Below are 21,679 nucleotides of genomic sequence, written 5' to 3'. Positions count from 1 at the left end.
AATATTATTATAAACTAATATTAAATGCCCCTAATGTAATAATTGACTTGTAGGAGAATGCCCTTGTTTTGGGGAAAGATAAAAGTGAAATATTCAGGGTAAATTGTCTTTATGCCAGCAATTAAATTCCCAATGGCCCAAATGGCTTAGTCAAAGCCAAAAAGTACATGTGTAGGCACACAGACAGGAAAGTAAGTGGAGCAAAATATGAACAACTGATGAATCCCAGTGAAGGCTACATGAAATATATGAAACTTTCCTGAAAGTTTAAAAGGTTTCAAAATAAAAACTTGGGGAAAATATATAGAAAAAATTAAAATATAACAACAACAATATAACAAAACAAATGACTACAGATGTGAAGGAAATTAACAGCGAATGCCAAGTGATAATATAAGGTGGCTTAAGAAAATAGTTATCCTTCAATTAAAAAAATAAATTAATTTAAAAAAATACATAGTAAAAGTAATTCCTTAAAGAGAAGACTGGACTCTCTGATGAGCAGTTAGTAAGAAGAGATCATGCTGTAGAAAGAGAGGCAGCTGATCTGCTGGAAGCCTCAGTAAGACACGTTTGCTTGAGATGGTGGGAGATAAACCCTATGAAGCAGAGAAGGCAATGGCACCCCACTCCAGTACTTTTGCCTAGAAAATCCCATGGACGGAGGAACCTGGTAGGCTGCAGTCCATGGGGTCGCTAGAGTCGGACACGACTGAGCGACTTCACTTTCACTTTTCACTTTCCTGCATTGGAGAAGGAAATGGCAACCCACTCCAGTGTTCTTGCCTGGAGAATCCCAGGGACAGGGAAGCCTGGTGGGCTGCCGTCTCTGGGGTCGCACAGAGTCGGACACGACTGAAGTGACTTAGCAGCAGCAGTAAACCCTATGAAGAATCAGGGATCTATCACTTCAGTAAAGTGAATGATGGCCCAGTGCTTGGCACACTCGGCCAGGGAAGATCTTCCCAGTGCTAGAACTTTGAAAGGTGCACCTGGTCTTCAATGTCCCGTGGGGAAAAAAAAGCAAGCATATATGTGAAATCATGAGCACTGGGGAGTGGTTGCATGGCTGGTCAGGAGCCTGAAAGAATTAGAAAGTGTGTGGCAAAAGGAGGTGTTGGGAAGAGGCATATGAATGAATATATGGAATAAAAACCACAGGTTAAGATTTTCTGTGTCACATGTTCATGTCCACCAAAAAGCATCCACTAACAGAAGAAGGCTGAACAACCAAATAGACAAAATGACTTGGCCGGTTGACATCAGACACTTGGACATTAGCCACCCCCACAATAGGCATAATGGCACATGAGCAGGGTGGCCAAGGCGGCAGAGACGGAAACAGTTTCTTTCAAGGAGACAAGTACTTTCTCAGCACACAAGGAGTGTTCCCAGGAGTACTGACCTGTGCTGTAAAAGGTCTAACGGTCTTGGAATTAACCTTGGTTTCATAGAAGCAAACCACAGAGACCTTCATGCTTTCTCCTCTCTACCTGGGAATCAATCTTGGTGCAATCCAGCTCAGACCCATAGTCAATTATACATTTAGGAGACGAAACTATTTTAACAACAAGACCTTGCATTTTCACAGCATTTTATTATGGTCAACTCATAAAGGAAGCTTTTTACATTTAATTTCCCCCCCAACATCTTTCTCAGCTATCATGAAACGGCCATAGCAAAATTATTTAACTCATCTTTATAGAACAAAAACCAATGCACAGGGAATTCCCTGGCGGTCCAGTGGTTAGTGTGCTGTGTTTCCACTACCACACTACCAGGGCCCAAGTAGTGTTCAATTCCTGGTTGGGCAGTTAAGATCCCACAAGTCATGAGGCACAACCCCAAAACAAAGAACGCTTCCCCCCAAAAAAACCCAACATACAAAGCTTAATAACTGTTAGGAGGGCAATTGAGAAATAATAAGAAGTCAAGGCTAAAAGTCAAATTTCTTCCAGGTCAGTACTCACACAAGCCTCCAAGTCTCATGGCACTTGCACATTTAAGGAAGAGATTCTTGAAGATCTCTCTGTGTGTCAGGGTTGATAGGCTGGATGAGAAGGAGAAGAGGATTGCTTGCAAAGTTAATTTCTCATCTAGTAGCTAAGTGACTTGCCAAGATGACAGTCTGATTAGCCAGAGCCGAGGTGAATGTGGTGCTCTGGCTACTGCTCCAGCTCCATGTTTAAGTGTTTCTGTGTCTACTCCTTGTCTGGCCTCTGCACCTGTGCCCTCATCCCCAGAGGATCACGATTAACCTAGTTCCCCAACAAGAGTCCAGATTATTCATTCCCTTCTTCACATTTGCTATGTGATTTTTCCCCAAATGGCTTTTGACTTTACCACCCAACTCTATGATTCTCCGAGAAAGAACAGTACATACTTCTCTAGTCAAAAAAAAATTTTTTTTGGTTCTTATCATCTTTTATTTTATTATAGCCATAAATATTTATAAATTAAATCATTAAAGAATTCAATATTTTAAGGCACTAAGTCTCCAAAGTTCAGGAACCTACTGTACTTTACTCTGTCATGTCAAAGATTAAAACATCAGAAGTAAAACTGTCAACTTAATAAATATTTCATTTGAAGCTTAAATTGAGTAGAATAAAGGAAGTACTTGCAGAAATCTCAAGTAAGGAATTAATAGGCTAAATGCTGAACTAATAGTCTTGACATGGTTCGATTATCATTTGGATTAATCTTATGACTCACTGACTTTATACCTCTGAGTAAATGCAAACATTTCTTTCAGAGGGTACAACAGAGCTTTAACAGAAGGGACTATCTGCACTCATCCTCTGTAACTCCGGACATTTATCTTGTAAAACGCTCATCTCTCACGTCCTGAGCCTCTTGCTGAGCAGTGAATCTGTGCACAATCCATTTCTCTTTTGGCTGGGATTTTCTCTGGATTCCAGGCTGCTGTCTCTGAGCAATTCTGACTGTGCTTCCTTGGGCATCTGTAAGACAAGCGAACAAATTCCAGAGGGCAGCCCACTGCTAACGCGCCCAGCCTCCAGCCTCCGCAGAGCTGACCCCACAGGAATGCGGCGTGTGGGAGAACACAAAAGCAGCACAGCACAGCACAGGAGTGCTGTGTTAGGGCGTTGTTCCTCGCTAACCCCGATTACTACCTTCCACAGACACCAGAAATGTAATAGCAACCTAAAATCTGGGAGTCCAAGCCAAACTCAGAAAGGCATGCTAACTTTGCCAGCTCCACAGTGGCATTTCTGGTGGGGGAACTCTTTTTTCAGAGTCCCTTTTCAATAAGCTCCTTTTCAATGCTTATAGGCTTCCTGGTGGTGCTAGTAGTAAAGAATCCACCTGCCAATGAAGGAGACGAAAGAGACACTGGTTCCATTTCTGGGTTGGTAAGATCCCCCGGAGGAGGGCATCGCAAGCCACTACAATATTCTTGCCAGAAGACGGACAGAGGAGCCTGGTGGGCTACAGTCCATGGGGTTGCAAAGAGTCAGACACAACTGAGGGTCTGAGCACTTTCCAAAACTTGCTAGGTTCAGACAGCCGTGATTCTGCCCCAGACTCTCTATGCGACTCTCACACAGCAGAGGGGAGCTGATCCCTAGCATTGGTTTGTGTTACACCAAGAAACAGAAGCACCCTGTGAGCCGATCATATGCCCTCATTCAAAGGGCCTCATGCTTTTCACTCAGGGAAAGGGCTTTTCTGACTACACTCGATGTGTAGGCAGACTCGAGGTACCGAGGGTTCCTTTATGCGTCAGAGTCATAAACAAATAACAGATTATGCAACAGAGACTCTCAAGGTTTTGCCTTTCTGTTTCCCGACCTGGGGAGCCCTTTCTTACAGCCTGGGGAGCTTGGGGAGAGAATGGGGAAGCCCTCTGCTGGCAGCACATCAAATGCAGAAACTAGGCCACTCAGCGCCAGACAGTTCCCAGGCCCTGTTGCCAGTCGAAGTTTCTACTTTAATTCAATGGACAATCGAACTCTGGCATTTTGAAGTCACACCGCCGAAGCTTTTGTTGATTAAGAAGTGGGATGTGGGACTTCGAAGCAGTATCAAGCATCACTCAGAAAAACAGGAAGGAGTTCAGGACATTTGCTATCCTCTCTCTCTATATTTTGAAGGCCCTCTTTGCAAGCCTGAAGGTTATTATGATTATTTTCAGCATGGGAATGACCCTGTAAAAATGGTTGTTTGCTTTTATAGATGTCAAGTGGCATGACACTTGCCTTGGAATTTAATTGTGCACTCAGAATTGCAACAGTAAGCCAACTGTAGCAAAGGTGGGTTTGTTCTAAAAGTCACTGTACAATTTTAAAACATTTGCATTCCTTTTTATCAAATTTCTCCAATTTTAAACTTTTCCCTTAAATATTAAGCAAGTGACTCTTACCTTGGCTCTGCAAGGAGTATTCTTAGAGATCCCACTCTCAGTTTCAGCTCCAGTGGCTTCTTCTAAACCTTCATCAAGGTAGATAAGATTGGAAAAAAAAAATAAAACATAAACATAAGACATTTTAAAAAATCCTTAAGAAAAACAAAAAACCCATTTTGGTAACTACAGGGATACTCTTACTAGAGAAAAACAGAGAGGTCCACGTGTTTTAAAATCACTTCTCTTCAACTTTTTTGCAGCATTTCACCATTACACGTGACTCTCAGCCTGCATTGGCTCCGTCTCATTCACATTGTTAAAAGAATTGTCCAGACCCACTGCTAAAAATGTTCAGGCTCTGAGCTGAATTTTAAGTAATAGTGACATTTGTCCCAACATGTACTCTGATCCACCTGGCCTTCAAGGGACCAGAGGAAACAGGTGTGTGAGGACTGCTGGCCAGGTTTGGGCGTCTCTTAGTCCAAAGACAGTGACCGTATTACAAATAACTTGGGGCTGCCTCTCAACTTTCCAATATTAATGATCTATTTTGTATACTGCACTGATTCCTGGCTTATCAGCCTTATCCCAACCCCAAGAGGCTGAGTGGGAGCAGAGAAGTAAAATCTTAAAAATATACCTAAAAGCTCCAACATTTGAAAGGGCTTTATGTTTTTCAGTATGGTTTTACATTGCTCCCTTACTTAGCTAATCTCAATTTATGAAAAATAAATTAACCTAATTATTTAATGTGTATGCTCGGTCACTCAATTGTGTCCAACTCTTTGTGACCCCATGGATGGCAGCCCACCAGGCTGCTCTGTCCATTGCGATTCTCCAGGCAAGTGATTGCCACTTCCTAATTCAGGGGATCTTCCCAACTTAGGGATCAAACCTGCATCTCTTGTGTCTCCTACATTGGCAGGTGAATTCTTAACCACTAGCACCACCTGGGGAGAAGGCAATGGCACCCCACTCCAGTACTCTTGCCTGGAAAATCCCATGGATGGAGGAGCCTGGTGGGCTGCAGTCCATGGGGTCGCTAGGAGTCGGACACTACTGAGCGACTTCACTTTCACTTTTCACTTTCATGCATTGGAGAAGGAAATGGCAACCCACTCCAGTGTTCTTGCCTGGAGAATCCCAGGGATGGGGGAGCCTGGTGGGCTGCCATCTATGGGGTCGCACAGAGTTGGACACGACTGAAGCGACTTAGCAGCAGCAGCAGCACCACCACCACTTGGGAAGCCCAACCTCATTATTTAACAGAGGTCAAAAAAGATTAATTCCTATGACAGGCTATAATTCTGAATGATGAACAAATCCTCAAAAATGAAATTGCAATAAGTGAAGCACAAAGTCAAATGAGTCAGGGAATAGCAAATAACTGTTAACCTATAGCCTATAAGTTTTATTAACAACATTTCAAGTATTTTCAGGGTATAAAGCTCAAAGACTGTTACACTGCAACATCTGTGGTTTGTGGTACAATGAAGACATGCAATTATTTTTTTAAAGTGAAAATAAATGATAATATAAATTTATACAGTCATTTCCACCCTCCTTCACTTCTACCATGGACAGCAAGATGCACTGTCGTATATGACCAGGATGGAGTTGTGGGGGGCATCTTATTTAAAGATCTGTGGACAGACCTGTTAGAATACCATCAAGTTGTTCCACCATAAACTTGGCATCTTCCTCAGTGAAGCACATAGGTGGTTTTATTTTAAGGACGTTTCTGTGAGGTCCATCGGCACTGAGAAGCACTCGCTTTTCTTTCATCCTAATTAGTGCAGGAAATACATGTGAGTGCATACAAGCAATAACTAAGATGATTTCAGAATGATGTGAACAGACAGCAATTTAGTATATGCATGTAAGAAGTCACGTTTGTAATTGCAAGAGTCTTAAACTTTCCGTATTCAGGGAGAAGAGAGGAAGTAAAAACATTCAAGAGGGTGGACAGCATTCAAGCTGAGATACCAAACAGGTGAGGGGTGGTTTACTTGTAGATGATGTGTTGAGCTTCTGCTGTGGCGGGGGTCCTTTGCTGATGGTCCTTCACTAAGTCAATCCCAATAAAAAGGCCAACGCCCCTGAGGGAGATAAAGAAAGGAAACTTGACATATACTCTATCAAGCACCACATTGTCACAAAAAATTAACACAGTTGTCAAACTCAAGTTTGATTTGAGGCTGAATATGAGTCTCTTTAAAGGTAGTTGTTACTAGTTCTAATTAATCCATGATACCAATCCAGTGTCCACAGGACTCCTTAGTTTCTAAAATTAGTTTTTGTAATCCAGTTTTTTTTTCATCACATAATTGCAAAAAAAAAAAAAAAAGGCTTAAAAACAATCTTATACTATTTAGTTTCATATTACATCAATGATGGTAAATACATATATGAAAAATAGTGATGTTTCTTAGATGTCATTTAAATTATTTTTTCATAGATCATATAGAGTTACTTTAAGGTTCTTCTTTTCATCTTCTAGCTGTTGAAATTATCCTGGCTTAATTTTTTTTAAAAAAGTGTAAGTCAGGAAAGATATATACCCAAAAGTTGAAAGTGATATATCTGGGTACTGAATGAAAAACGTTTTTTCAGTGTTTTCTAGATTTGGTTTTGTGTAATTTATTTTAAATTTATAAGCTCACCAATATTCATTTGGACATACAAATAACTACAATTCCTTGATAAACATACCTGATGTCTCCTATCAAAGTATGTTTAGTCTTCTGCTTATTCAGTAAGTCAGTAAGATAATTCCCTACTCTTGTGGCATTTCCTTGAAGGTCTTCATTTTTTATTACATCCAGGACGGCCAAACCAACAGCAGAAGATACTGGATTTCCTCCATACTGCAGAAAAAAGATAAATGAGAAAACAGACTAGTTGAATTCATGCTGTTGCTTCATCTATGAGAAATCTGGCTCATATTTAAGCAAGTAAAGATATAATTTCAATAAAATTTTCCCTTGTGATATTAGTTTTTTAAGTTTAGAATATAGCATAATTCTATTCATTCAGGATTGAGAATATAATTCTAAATTATATATATGCTACATAACTGGTATGAAGGACTACTGGAGAATGTATAAGTTCATCCAAACCAAACACAGATATTGTGTTGGGAATTAAGGATTTCAGAGTGTGGTTTAGTTAGAAGGATGTGGATTGCAGCACTTGAATATCTGTGTGAAAAAAAAAAAAAAAAAAAAGCCAAAAAATGACATTTTCTCCAAATAATTTATGTTCCTAGATTTTGATTCTGAGTTTTAGCTGCAACAAGTCCTATTACACATATTGCACAAACTATAACAATCTTTCCAAACTTGAGAATTTTACAACTTTTGGGGGCAAAATCAAGGAAATAAAATTTCCCAAAGATGGAAATTTAGTTACTATCTCCTATGACAGCCATATAATATTTATAGTACTGAATCATCTAAACACTTCAGATGTGTTTTGAGAAGTGTGATACAAAACAAAAAAAGATCATATCATCTGTTAATGAAATATCATAACCTCTAGAGTTTACCAGGGCATCCATCTATCACTGGAACAATCAATAGGAACATTTTAGAAAGGGGAAAGATACAATAAAAAATACAAGGAGGATTGTGCCAAACAGAATAAAATATGGTTAGATCAAAGTCTGGCTTCGGTTCTGGGGTCATTAGCTGGCAACAGTGAGATTTATTCTTTATTACATTGGAAAGAAATGTAAGAACACACAGAATTTTTCCCTCTTAGCATTAAAATGGGAGGTCAAAATTTACCGTGTTGAAATACTCCATCCCAGAGGCACTGAAGGCTTCTGCAATTTCTTTGGTTGTTACCACGCATGCCATTGGATGCCCATTGCCCATTGGTTTTCCCATTGTGACTATGTCTGGAACGAAGTCTTCGCCAAACATTTGGAAACTCCAGAAATGTTTCCCGACTCGGCCAAAGCCTACTTGAACTTCATCAGCTATAAACACACCTCCTGCTCCACGGACATATCTGAAAAGCAAAAGGGCAGCATGATGCCTTCAGGTCACTGACAGCCCCCATATCCTCCCTTCAAGATTCGGATTATTGAGGACTTAAAAAGAATGGTGTTAACCTGAAGTCTGTAATCTTTGTTAAAAACATTTCAGTGCTCAAATCCCCAATGACATCTATGTGATGTCATTGACTTTGAAATATAATCACGTCATTTCCAGATAAGATATAGTTTATGTTGTTTGGGTTTGTGCTGCTTAAAGTAGGCTCTACTGCAGTATTTTAAGTGGCAAGAGAAAAAAGTGAACAAAAAGTAATGTTAGCAGAGTTAGTCTTCAATTTTTTACTAATCAGCAAAGCTTGGACACCAATCAATCAGAGAGGATGCCGGGTGGGTAAAGTGGGGCAGAGCCCACAAGGACCCCCCGGCTAGACTGTGTTCAAACCCTTTATTAGCTGGGATCTTGGAAGGTGAGGAGTTCCAGGAGTCCTGGGTGGCAGGCACTCCGAAGTGGCTATTTACCATCTAGTCCCTGGTGGCTCAGCAGTAAAGAACCTGCCTGCCAGTGCAGGAGACTTGAGTTCGATCCCTGGGTTGGGAAGATCCCCTAGAGAAGGAAATGACAACCCACTCCAGGATTCTTGCCTGGGAAATCCCATGGACAGAGGAGCTTGGTGGGCTACAGTTGGTCGCAAAAAAGTTTGACATGACTCAGCTACTAAACAACAATGGGAAGTACTTCCATACTTCGAGAACAACCAGATGACCCTGCGGAACTGTCACAGTTCCTTCTGTTTGACCAAAGATGCCCAAGTACATACTCTGCCACTTTCTGGAAGTAGCCTGCTGGAGGAATTATTTGTCCGCCACAACTCTGCATGGATTCAGCAATAAAGGCAGCAATCTATACAAGAGAAGATGGGGTCAAAGTCCATTCGGTCCCCCTCCCGTACCCCCTAAAAAAAAAAAAGGACTTCTTATAGAGAGGGTGACTTAAACATGGTTGGGAATGGACCCCTGGCAAGAGGCAAATTGGCCATTTGATTAAAAAGAAAAGATGTTCATGCTGGAAAAACAAGTGATCTGAAGCATTAGTTTCTGAAATTTTAGGTTTCTTATGAAACTACCACTAGAAATGGTGGAAAAGGTGCCTTCCATCTCTCCATAATTAATTTAAATGCAGTGTTTGCAGTAGGATCAACTGAATAAGACGGATATCTTGATCAGTCTTTGATACGAGCCTCTACAAAATCACCCAGGTTGCAAACATATCACTGTAATGCCTATTTACTCAACTTGTTGAATTAGGACTGCCCGAGTCTGGACTTTTCACCAGGGAGGTGAGAAGGTGACCTGTGGTCACAGACCTTAGTTACTGGGCTCTCTTTCTGGTTCTTGCCCTGAACCAGGCTTACAACTTGACCAACGTAGGCAATTCACCATAGACCTGCAGAGGAAATGGTCTAGAGGCTAAGAAAGGAGAATAAAAAAATCACTAAATTCAGAGGAAGCATGGAAATAGTATGAGATAAGAAGTCAAGCCATCAACTATACTTCAATTAAAAACAAACATACAAGGGAACCAAGGTTCTACTCTAGACTACCTCTTTTAAGATATGAAAAATGAATGGGTTAGGAAGAAAAAGAAGAAAATAGCTAAGAAAGGCAAATGACTCTCCAGTCATTAAGATAAAAATACTTGAACTGGAAAACACAAAGTCTTCATTTTTCTCTCAATTAATAAGTTTTTTAAATTGCCATATTGATGCCATAAATCAATTTAAAGGCAAAGCATATGTCAAATCACATTAAAACTTCATGTAAGTAACCCCTACGTGGGTTGAGAATTTAACATTAGGCTGAAGGTGGAAGATGGTAGAGTGAAGGGCTGAGAAAACAAAAGCTCTTCCTACTCGGTAGGATTTTGGTTTGTTTTAGAAGTGCAGACCCCGGGATGTCCCTGGCAGTCCAGTGGCTGGGACTTCACCTTCCAATACAGGGAGTGAGGGTTCTATCCCCAGGGAGGGAGCTAAGATTCCACATGCTTTTCAGCCAAACAAAACAAAATAAAACACTAAAACATGAAACAGAAGAAATATTGTAATAAATTCAATGAAGATTAAAAAAAAAAAGTGCAGACACAGATTGGAAGAGCATTTTCCTGCTTGGTCTTACCCAGGCTCAGCACCTTCAGGAAAGCTGAACCAATCCTAGGGAAAACTAAGGCTCCCAGGGTCCAGGAGCCTGCATTGATCCTGAGGCCCTGGGGCTACCCTGCCTCTTCACCTTATGTTAGCCCCTCATGTTACTCTCATTTGGAATGTTCTGTCCATGGGCTATCACCTTTCTTAATTCTCTCCTCCTATCCCTTTGCACCAGAGTCTGCATCCCACTGGGAAGGTTAGAATCTGACCACCAGTTCTGAAACAGGTACAATAATTACATTTCCAGGATAAATAAAAATAGTCTTAGAGGCATGACTACAATAATGCATTTTTTGATATATGAACTAAGTGAAAATGTAACCAGAGAAGAACAGAAAGGATTTGCCGTCTAATCCTTTTCCACCTCTCTAGTGTATCGTGATAATTTCAATCTATTTTATGAAAGATGTTAACGTGTTTCCAAAGCTGCAAATACAAACCTTCCTTCCGCTGTTATGAGCTTCGTCAATAATTTTCTTCACTTCATCTGCATAAGCACTGGCCGGGTCTGCATGGTCTTCTCTGTATTTTCCTCTGTAAGTATCTGGAGCTGGTGCCTGAAAACATCAAAAGATATAACAGTTTCTCATGATCTTTCTCCTGGACAAATGAGCTTTTAAGAAAGGGTATTTCCCCACAAGAGCATAATAGAAAGGTGACCTATGGATTTATGTGACTTGAGGTTCTTCTGCTCTTTTTCCTTAACATTTCTGAATTCAGTGACACTTGAAATCTTTGCATTGTGAACAGGAGCTTGGATTTACTTCTAGGCCCTTGGAAGTCAAAATTGCATCCCTGATCACATAAGGGGCAATTCAAACAACAAATGTGATTATGTTATTTGAAAATTTCAATGAATGGAAATTGTACTAACTGTTCTATGTAGAAAATAGGGACCTCCCTGGTGGTCCAGTGGTTAAGACTCTGAGCTTCCAAAGCAGGAGGTATGGGTTCGATCTCTGGTAGGTGAACTAAGATCCTATGTGCTGTCTGATGAGGCCAAGAAATATTTTTAAAAAAGAAGAAGAAAATAAACCAGCACTTACCAACTATATAGCAAATTGTAATCATTCAGAAATTCAGAGTGCTTTAGGAGTAATTTCAGATCTTAAAATTTTGAAAAAATGTATTCATGATTCTCTTAAAAATGTCCACTGATCCTTAATTAGGCCAAATGAGTTTTACTGCTTCAACAACTTGGTTTCTTTATTTTCTTTCATTTAATATTTATTTGACTTAATAAATTTACATAATAATTTAGCATAGAGTAATTTTAAGACAGTCATACACACCTGATGCAATTCTGAGTTTCAAATTGGCTTCAGTGATAGAAAAAGTAATTGAAGATCCAGGGGCAAGAAAAATAAAATAAGAGCTGTGAATAACAGCTGTCACTACCACTGTACTGATTTGTATGGTACTCATCAATGGATTGTAACCCACATCTTGTCATTAGCTCTCTGACTTTTAGCAAGTCATATAACAGCTCTGTATCTTGGTTTCCTTTTTCGTGGTTTCATTTCAATGCAAAGATTGGTCTGGATTATCACTGGGCACTCTTCCAGTAGTAACATTCTGATTCTTGAATTCCAAGATACTTACCACATGCACAAATTCTTTCTTGACATCTTTGCCCTTTTGAAATTTATATGGACTGATCTCAATTAAAGATGATAGGTGACCGTGGTAAGCGCTGAAACAAAAAGAAATGGTAACCAACATCATTCAAAGCAGGATGCTCTTCCAGGATGTGAAAAATAGTATTGCGTATCATCCAGGGAGAATCTCAACATTGGTGCCAGATTTAACTATATGGAATCCTATTTTTCATGGTAGGACTGGCCATTAATTTGTCCAGCTCTCCTGATTCAGGCAATAAAACACATAGAAAGCCAAGTATGTATCCTTGTAGGCAGTTTTTAGCCAGAAAAAAGCTTAATTTCTTTGGCTTGTATTAGCTCTGCTAAATTAGATTAAGTATAAAATATTATTTTCTCTAGTTTCATGAGAAATATCAGATGTACGTATTCTTTAAATGCATTTTATAGTTATATTCTAGTAAATTTTAACAAATTTATATCATAAAATGGGCTGTGTTTCTGTTTAGGATGGTTTCTAAAGGATGTCCAATAGCACATTTTGAACAAATGCAAATTGGTAAGGAATAGGAGGTTTTTTCAAAAAGAACTAAGGTTGAGAGGTGATCGAACTTAGTTCTTCCTAAGGTTGTGAAATTCCTTTCTTTCACTTAAAATCAGGTGGTTATGCTATTCCCCTGAATGTTTTTTTCTTCCAAGATATATATAATCAGGAGACTGGAAGTTATAAGGGCTTCCCAGGTGGTGATGGTGGTAAAGAATCTGCCTGTTCATGCAGGAGACATAAGAGACAGGGGTTTGATCCCTGGGTTGGGAAGATCCCCTGGAGGAGGAAATGGCATCCCACTCCAGTATTCTTGTCTGGAGAATCTCCATGGGGTTGCAAAGAGTCGGGCATGACTAAGTGTCTGAGCGCGTGCACACACACAGTAGATCAAATGTTGATATCTCTCTTTCTGTGCCAGCACATAACAGGCTCTGTCTCTCTCTGGAAATTATAAAAGGCCCATGAATAGATAAAGCAAAGAGGGAGTACTTCCTCTACCATAGATTAAAACATCCTACAAAGCGATAACAATGAAATTAGTATGGTATTGGAATAAGGACAAAGTTATGACTGGGACAGAAGCAAGCTCAGCCATACGTAAATGGCAACACAATGGCCTCTAGGTGGAGTTAATTGAGGAGCAGTTACAGACAGTAGAAGAAAATGAAGAGCATCTTTGTGATCTGAGGGATGGTGATGGGTATGTATGGGGGAAAGATTTTAACAAAACTTAGAAAACCAAACCATAGGAAGAAAATGCAAACTCTTGGATTCAATCAAAATTTTTTGGGGTAGATGGATGTCATAGACAAAGTTAAAAGGCAGGTGATAGATTGGGAAAAAATATTTGTAATGTCTCAAATAAAAGAGGCTAACTTCCAAAATGGTCTGTGTGCATAAAGAATCACTTGGGAAACTTGGTTTCTGGACTCTGCCTCTAGAGACTCTCTTTAACTGGTCTGGGGTGGGGCCTGGGCACTGACTGGCACTATAAAAAGAACATTTCCCCAGGTATTTCTAAAACACAGTCCACGCTGAGATCCTCTGATCCAGTCTATGCATGCAACCACAAAAACAAGGATGGGAATCCCAGTAGAAAAACTGGGTAAAGAATATAAGCAGATAATTCTCGAAAAAAAGTGGGTCAGTCGCTTAGTTGTGTCTGACTCTTTGCAACCCCATGGACTATAGCCCGCCAGGCTCCTCTGTCCATTGGATTCTCCAGGCAAGAATACTGGAGTGGGTTACCATTTCTTTTTCCAAGAGATCGTCCCAATCCAGGGATCGAACCTGGCCTCTCTCATTGCAGGCAGATTCTTTACCATCTGAGCCACCAGTGAAGCTAATTCTCAGAAGGGGAGTCACAAATGTACAATAAGTATATGAAGAGATACTCAATCTCATAATTAGAAAATTGCAAATACAAACAACATTGATATTATTTTATACTTATTAGACCAGAAACTATTAAAGGAAAAAAAGGCACAATCCTCTCAGGCTTTGCCCAGGATATGGGGAAATGGAACATTTCATGCACTGGGTAGAGTGTTTCAACCACTCTGGAGACCGACCTGACAGCATTTAGTCAAATCAATAATGTTTACAGTATCCCTATGGCCTAGCAATCCTGTTTCTGGGTGCTTATTCCTAAGAGATCCTCAGAAAGGTCCATAAGGGCACATGTCTAAGGGTGCTTACTGCAGTGCTGCCTGTGGTAGCTGGGCATAGAGAGCAGTCAGTGTCCATTCTGTGATAGGCAGCATCATGCCTGCCCTCCCCAAAGATGCCCACGTTCTAATCCTCAGAACCTGAGAATATGTTACATGGCAAAGGGGGCCTTGCAGATGTGATTAAGCATCATGAAATGGAGTGATAATCCTGCAGGGGCCAATGTTATTACAAAAGTCTTTATAAGTGAAAGAAGGTGGCAGGGGGATGGTGGTCAGAGACAGGGATGTGATGGAAGCAGGGGCTGGAGTGATGGCATGGCTGGCTCTGAAGGTGGATGAAGGGGCCCAAAGCCAAGCAAGGCAGGCAGCCTCTAGAAGCTGGAGGCAAGGCAACACATTTCCCCCTAGAGTCTCTAGGACTGCAGCCCTACTGCCACCTAACTTGCAGCCCAGTGAGGCCCATTTTGGACATCTGACCTCCAGAACTGTAAGAGAATAAATTCATGTTGCTTAAACCACTGTTTGTGATAATTTGCTGCAGTCACAATAGAGAATGACTACATCAACCAACACATAAAACAAGAGAAGCCCTATAGATGGGCAAGAAATGAGGTGCATGTTCAGTTCAACCCTGTGTGCGAGATTAGTGGGGTGGGCAGGCAGAAACAATTAAAAAAAAAAATCTCAGTTAAGATAGAAGTTGTCAAATTGTAATGAATTTGGGACTTCTCTGGCAGTCCAGTGGGTAAGACTTCTGCTCCCAATGCAGGAAGTCTGGGTTTGATTTCTGGTGGGGGAACTAAGATCCTGCATGCTGTACAATGTAGCCAAACCCCCCCCCCTTTTTTTTTTAAACTTGGCTGCTTGTAGTCATTAAAATTTGCTCTAAATTACTGTCTTTTAAATCAATTACATGGATAATCACATTGCAGTGGCTCAGTAAATAGTTAATGTGTGAAAGTAAATTCTAATTCATACAAAGCCCATGAGACCATGACCACAGGACCCAAAAGAGCCTCCAGGTGCTTGGAAAGAATTAAGTGTTCTCTAGGCCAGAGTTGGCCTTGAAATCTTAAACATAATAAAAAAAAAAAAAATCCTTGTGCCATCCAGCCTCCTCTGTACCTACTTCTGGTATTAGTGTAGATAGGATCAATGTGTTTTCATCTCGGAAGGACCTTTCTGCTGAGAAGTTTCGTATCCAAGACTTACTGGTCAAGAGTGATCACATCTTGGTGGCCTCTGAACTGCCGAGCCAGGCGTAAGGCTAAGTCATTGGCTTCCGATCTATTAAGATAGTAGAGAGAGAGGAGCAATGTGACATAAGCTCTTTAAAAATCCTTTGAAATGCTATTTTCAAAGTTGAGGATTTCAACTACACAGAACTGCATAAATAAATAAGTTGAGGTCCTCTTTTCCCCCTCAATCTTGCCCAGCCAGCCATCTCACATCATCCTCCTAAGTTCCCCAGATGTCTTCAAAAAAGAATGAGACGCACGTGGAAACTCAGCACAAATTAAGGATATACTGCTTATTTCAAATTCTGGCCCCGTTCAGCCATATCATAGGTGACTAAGTTTGAGGAGCCCAAGAAACCTATATTAAGTGTGATCTCAGTGGGAGGAATCGGAGTCTAAGGTCCCACTAACCGGAGGGCCGCTGAACCGTGTTGTGCTGACCTAATACTTGATTAGTTTCTTATCTGGAAAATGAAGATCAGGGCTTCCCACAATGGTAAAGAATCCTCCTGCTGGTGCAGGAGACAGGGGTTCAACCCCTGGCCCAGGAAGATCCCACATGCTGCTGCTGCTGCTAAGTCGCTTCAGTCGTGTCCGACTCTGTGCGACCCCAGAGACAGCAGCCCACCAGTCCTCCCCGTCCCTGGGATTCTCCAGGCAAGAACACTGGAGTGGGTTGCCATTTCCTTCTCCATCCCGCATGCTAAGGAGCAGCTAAGCCCATGGGCCACAACTACTGAGCCCACTTGCGGCAACTACTGAAGCCCGTGTACCTGGAGCTCATGCTATGCAACAAGAGAAGCCACCAGTGAGAAGCCCACATACCACAACTTGGAGAGCAGCCCCGCTCGCTTCAACTAGAGAAAACTCCAAGCTGCAACGAAGACCCAGCATCACCAAAAATAAGTAGATCGATGGATAAACGAGACTTTAAAAAATGAAGATCGTAATCTTTCTATCTGCTGTAGAGAGTCTAGATATACTACTCAGACACAGGTGGAAAAGTAATCTTTTGTGGCATGTTTATCATGCGCCAGGTATTATACTGTTTTACTTATACTGATTCTCATAACTACTCTTCAAGGCAAGTATTGTCATCTTTTTATGGGTGAAGGCTCAGAGAGGTTAAGTAACAAGGATAAGTTCTCACAGCTACGAAGAGGTAGAGCCAGTGTTGACTGAAGCCTGGTTAACTTCCAGAATGTTCTTTGTATTAATACTATTCCAGGCTCTGTTACCTCCAGTCTTTGGTGACAGTGCTCTTTAAGGCTAATCATTCTTTGACAGCATAGGATTCTTTGGAAGGGAAAGTCAAATACTACGCTATTTAATTCACTGAAGGCAAGAATGCTTTAAAACAACAAATTAGATCCTAACATGTCTTAATTCTTTACAAAGAAAAAAAAAAAAAGAACAATTTTCTGGTTATAAATTGGGTTTTAGAATACCTCATTGAAAAGAGAAGTGTGGAAGCCCCCTGGCAGTCCGATGGTTAGGACTCCGAGTTTCTACTGGAGGGGGCTGGGTTCAATCCCTGGTGGGGAACTAAGATTCCACAAGCCTCAGGCATGGCCAGAAAGAAAAGGAATCACAGAATCTCTTTTAGTTTTAGTATATATGTACATATATATCATTTAAAAAATAAGAGTCTGTGTTGTATAGACAGCTTTCCTCCTAATAGGTAAGCTTTTCACCTGTCTATAAACATGTATTTTCAAAAACATACTTTTTTTTTTTGCTGCACTTCCCGGCTTGTGGGATCTTAGTTCCCTGACCAGGAATCAAACCCAGGCTCTCTGAAGTGGAAGCTTGAAGTCCAAACCACCGGGCTGCCAGGGAGTTCCCCCCAAAACATACTTTTTAATGTCTGCATAATATTCAACAGAATGGGATACAATCATTTGAATTTACAGAATTTAAAAGTTGTAACACATCTATTCACTTGAATTTATTCCTTCCTCCTTTGTGTTTGTGCTGGGGAAATGTTTAGGGATCCCTACTGGTGCACCTTCCCCATCTATCACCAAAGAAGCGTGGTAGTAAAAAGTCTTGAGTGACTCGCACATGTTAATCATGGGACTGCACTTACAGGCTACATCAAGAGCCTTGGAACACAATGTAAGGTATCTTATCTACAAGGAGCTGGTGGGCCCAAGTGAAAGAACCAGGACATCAGGTCCCCCATGCAGGGTCATTAGTAAGAGTCTCAGGCAACCTGTTTAGGTATTCCTACTCCACCAGCAATCAAAATAGAAAAGACGTGTGAGAGAGGAAACAAGGAGATTCATGGGAATGGGGATGGCTGGAAAAACCTTGAAACCTACCCTGAATTTGTAAAATAGCAAACAGAGAGTCTGTCCGGCAGGGTTGCTGAGAGGCGCTTGGCATACTCAACAATGTTGTCGTGGAGGAATCGAGAATTTGTATTTAGTAGTTCCATCTGTTTCTGGGCAGCTTTGACCACTTCTGGGTGGCAGTGTCCCACTAAAATTTAAAAGACAAAAGTCCTCAAAATGAGTTACAATTCGAAATGCCTGGGAAGTGAGGCAGATTCTGAAGCAAAAAAAAAGAAAAGTTGATCCTGTTCCTCTCCCAGATTTTGTTCTAGCTTTTCCCAGCCTAGGACTAAGGGCCCTGTTCAGCTGAGGAACTGCAGCCACTGCAAATCCTGGGACAAATATCAATGGTGCCAAGGCTGCCTTAATCCATAAATGTATCCTTCAAGGCACAACAAAGACAGCACATTACCATGGGCAACGTTGTTGATGCAATCCAAGTACTGGTCACCTTTCTCGTCAAACATGTACTGCCGCTGGGCTCGCACTATTTTGATGGGATCCGCAGCAAAGAAAACTTTGCATGAAGGCCTAGAAATAATGAAAGGAAACACTTTGGTCTGGTAGGACTGCTCAGTGTTTGCCCTTCTCGGTCAAGGTCACGATGGGTGGAAAATTACAATTACATAAAAGAAAGGGAAAACACAACCTAGGTGACATTTTTTTTTTTTAATTTCATATTAGCCTGGAAACTTTTACCTTAACCCCCCATCCGTGACATTGCTCACATTTCTTATGCTTGTTATATTAAATTTGCCACGATCTGACAATACTTTTTAGAGGCCCATGGATCAACTCTGACAGCTCTAATTACACAAACCAAGAACTAATTTTCCTTTGGGAAATTTTGTTCAACTAGGAAAAAAAAATTTTTTTTTTGAGCCTTCCTATATATTAAGAACTGATAGCTATTACAAATATTATCTCATTTAATCCTTCCAACAATAATATAATAGGAGTTATCATCATTCTCACTTTTATAGGTGAGAAAACAGGCACAGAAAAATTAAGAAGCTTGGTTCAAGCCAATAAGAGAGAAAACCAGAATTTGGAAGCAGATTTTTGTCTTGATTGTAACTAGATTTACCACGGTGACCAAATTGAAATGTATGGAAATATTGAATCGCTATATTGTATAGTAGGAATTAACACAGTGTTGTAGGTGAATCATGCTTCAAAATAAACTCATAGAAAAAAGAGATTACACTTCTTGGGAAGAGCTGGGAGGCAGGGAAATCAGATGAGTATAGTCAAAAGGTGCAAACTCCCATTTATAAGGTAAATAAGTACTATGGATATAATTTATATGTACAACATGATAAGGGTGTCTTACCTTTTAACATGATTGATTATAACACTGCTGTATGTTTTATACGAAAGTTGTTAAGAAAGCAAATCCTAGGGGATTTTCTATTTCTTAAATTTTGTATTAATGGGATGATGGATGTTCACCAAACTGTGATAGTCATTTCATGATGTAAGTCAAATCGTTATGCTGTGAAACTCAAACGTAATACAGTGCCGTATGTCAATTACATACCAATAAAATTGGAAGAAAAAAAAGACTGTCTTATGCCATTGCCCAAAATAGAGCTTGCTTGTCATCTAATCTCTCCCTCAAACCTACTTGTAAAGAAATGAATAGCACTAAAAGCTACTACAAATAACTTAGTGTTAAATAGTGTGCAGGAGATTTTACAGATCATTTTCATGTCTTTTAATTGGTTCTTGTTCTGCAGCAAATAGATTTTCCATTCTTAAATAATACGATCCAATTATTATTCTAACCTTTTAACCCACTCTTTTGAGTCTAATAAAATGTCATCCCTATTTATGGTTACTTGGTGGCTGTCTGGAGTACAAGTTTTAGCAACATGAAAACATTACAAACATTTCTGATCTTGGCTCCATGGATGTTTAGAAACTAAACAAAATATATTATTATTATTTATATTTATTTATTTATTTTATTTTGGTCATGCCATGAGGAAATGTGGGATCCTAGTTCCCCAACCAGGATTGAACCCAAGCTCCCTGCATTTGAAGCAAGGAGTCCTAATCACTGGACCACTAGAAAAGCTCCCAAAATATAGTTTTATTTTGGTGGCTTTGCATGCACAGAAAACATGTTCCCATGTGCACTAGAGTAGTTTAGAGGGTAAATAGTTACATATTAAATTGATACACAACAGTTTAGAAAGTACTGTAATTATTGTGAATAAGTAATAAAATTTTTAAAATACCTAAAATTAAGTGTCATCAGCTAAAGTGAAACTAATGAGAATTTCTTATTGGTTCAAATTCAGTTGTTAGTTTATTAACTACAAGTTAAAATCCAGAAAAATTCTTCCTTATGAATGTGGGCTGAAAACTGTGGACTTGACCTTGCCTTTTTGTTAATGTACTTCCCACCTTGCCACTCAGACTTTCATAGAAGAGGAATTTAATGTGACAGAGATCACAAGGTAACTTGACACTCTTCTAGGACCAGAGCCCAGGTCTGACTTAAGTATGGGTCCTGTACGCTCACTCACCAAGTCGTTTATACTATTAATGTGAGCAAAACGAAAATAGACCCGAGAGAACCCTGCATCTTTACGTTGTAGTGCGGGCACATCTGGGGAGACCAAGGTGAGTAAGGGCATCTTACCCTTTAAAAAGTGTCCACGCTTCCCACCCCCCCCCCACCCCCCGCCTCCACTGGCTAGATTAACCTTTCACTTCTTAACGAAGCGTGCAAGAAGGAAGAGTTCGCTTTCAACAAAAGTTGTCAGAATTAGTTTTCATAGCCATCGTCAAAAATATTTCAGAGTTCATACTTATGGAAAACTTTCGAGTAGGTGAGCGTGGCGGAGAACTACCCTTCTCCCCTTCCAGAGCCCAGCCCTGGAACGGTGTTCTTCAGTGGCTATCAACCCTCATGGTCAATTCCCCCAGCCAGCCCGCAGCCCTCAGCCTCGCCGCGGGCTGCAGAGCGCGGGGATTACCCGGGACCCGGCTGCAAGGGAGCCCCCCTGGGGCGCGGGCGGCGGCGCGTGCACGCAGGTGCGGCGGGCAAGCGGCAGGTGCCGCTCCCCGCGGGACCCCAGCCAGCCAGCTCCCGGCCCCGCTTCGGCTCTCCGCTCCCTGCGCTGGTGACCTGGTGATTCCCACTCTCTGCGCCTCTCTTCTGGGCTGGGGAGCCCTTACCCGATGTGTTTTCTCCTCAGAGCCAGGGTCTCTTGCTTGCTGTACAGCTCGCACATGGTGGCAGGGTGCCGGGCGCCCCCAGAGGTTTCCCTCTCCAGTCCCTGCGCCCGCGTCCGGAGCCCGCGGACGCCCTCAGCTGCGGCCCTTCCCTGTTTTCCCGTGTTGGGTCCCCTGGCCCTGGGCGTCGGAGGTCGAGGTCGGTGTCAACCCGCTGGGGTCATCTCCCTTTTAAGTCTTGCCCCGCCTTTGCCCTTCGCCAAGCCCCACCCTCCTCCTCCCTCCTCCGCCTGGTGCCCGCCTGGCCAGTGCCTGGGCTAGCCACTCAGTCGCCACCCCCCACCCCCGCCTCCGCTCTTGCCCCAGGCTAACTCGCTCCCTTCCCGCCCTGCTGCCCACTTCCCCTCCCCATAGTTGTTCTCCTAACTCGCCTTTTATTTTTCTAAGCCTGCCTCGCCATGGCCTTTCCTCCTTTTCTGCCTATGAATTCCCTCCTTCCCACTCTCTTTTTAAAATATTTATTTATTTATTTGG

The 21,679-nt window shown here is 41.3% G+C and overlaps 1 protein-coding gene across 2 annotated transcripts; it reads right to left on the bottom strand.

Annotated features, from left to right (window-relative positions):
• Positions 1–1,577: 1,577 nt before the first annotated feature.
• Positions 1,578–21,372, bottom strand: ETNPPL (ethanolamine-phosphate phospho-lyase). 2 transcript variants are annotated; one of them, XM_019962322.2, is made up of 13 exons: positions 21,149–21,371; positions 18,372–18,490; positions 17,948–18,107; positions 15,598–15,672; positions 12,173–12,263; positions 11,011–11,127; positions 9,188–9,270; positions 8,158–8,383; positions 7,082–7,236; positions 6,379–6,468; positions 6,025–6,155; positions 4,388–4,455; positions 1,578–2,963 (listed from the first exon to the last, which is right to left on the bottom strand). In XM_019962322.2, exons 1-13 carry the CDS (start codon positions 21,202–21,204, stop codon positions 2,841–2,843), a joined length of 1,494 nt encoding a protein of 497 aa, XP_019817881.2. In that variant the 5' UTR covers positions 21,205–21,371; the 3' UTR covers positions 1,578–2,840. The 2 variants fall into 2 exon arrangements, with proteins under 2 accessions (XP_019817881.2, XP_070647182.1); XM_070791081.1 differs by lacking the exons at positions 17,948–18,107; positions 18,372–18,490 and having other exon boundaries at positions 21,149–21,372.
• Between the last annotated feature and the right edge of the window lie 307 nt (positions 21,373–21,679).

This window comes from Bos indicus, chromosome 6 (genome assembly GCF_029378745.1).
Source record: "Bos indicus isolate NIAB-ARS_2022 breed Sahiwal x Tharparkar chromosome 6, NIAB-ARS_B.indTharparkar_mat_pri_1.0, whole genome shotgun sequence".
Classification (NCBI taxonomy): Eukaryota; Metazoa; Chordata; class Mammalia; order Artiodactyla; family Bovidae; genus Bos; species Bos indicus.
Note: the sequence above shows the minus strand (reverse complement) of the source record. Positions and strands in the feature narration are given on the sequence as shown.

Excerpts from the sequence above, each read along its gene's own strand:
- ETNPPL (XM_019962322.2), bottom strand. The coding sequence starts at position 21,204 with ATGTGCGAGCTGTACAGCAAGCAAGAGACCCTGGCTCTGAGGAGAAAA. Across the intron at positions 9,271-11,010 it reads CTCATAACAGCGGAAGGAAG|ATTGCTGCCTTTATTGCTGA; the intron begins GTTTGTATTTGC and ends TCTCTTGTATAG. Across the intron at positions 4,456-6,024 it reads ACTTGATGGTATTCTAACAG|GTTTAGAAGAAGCCACTGGA; the intron begins GTCTGTCCACAG and ends ACCTTGATGAAG.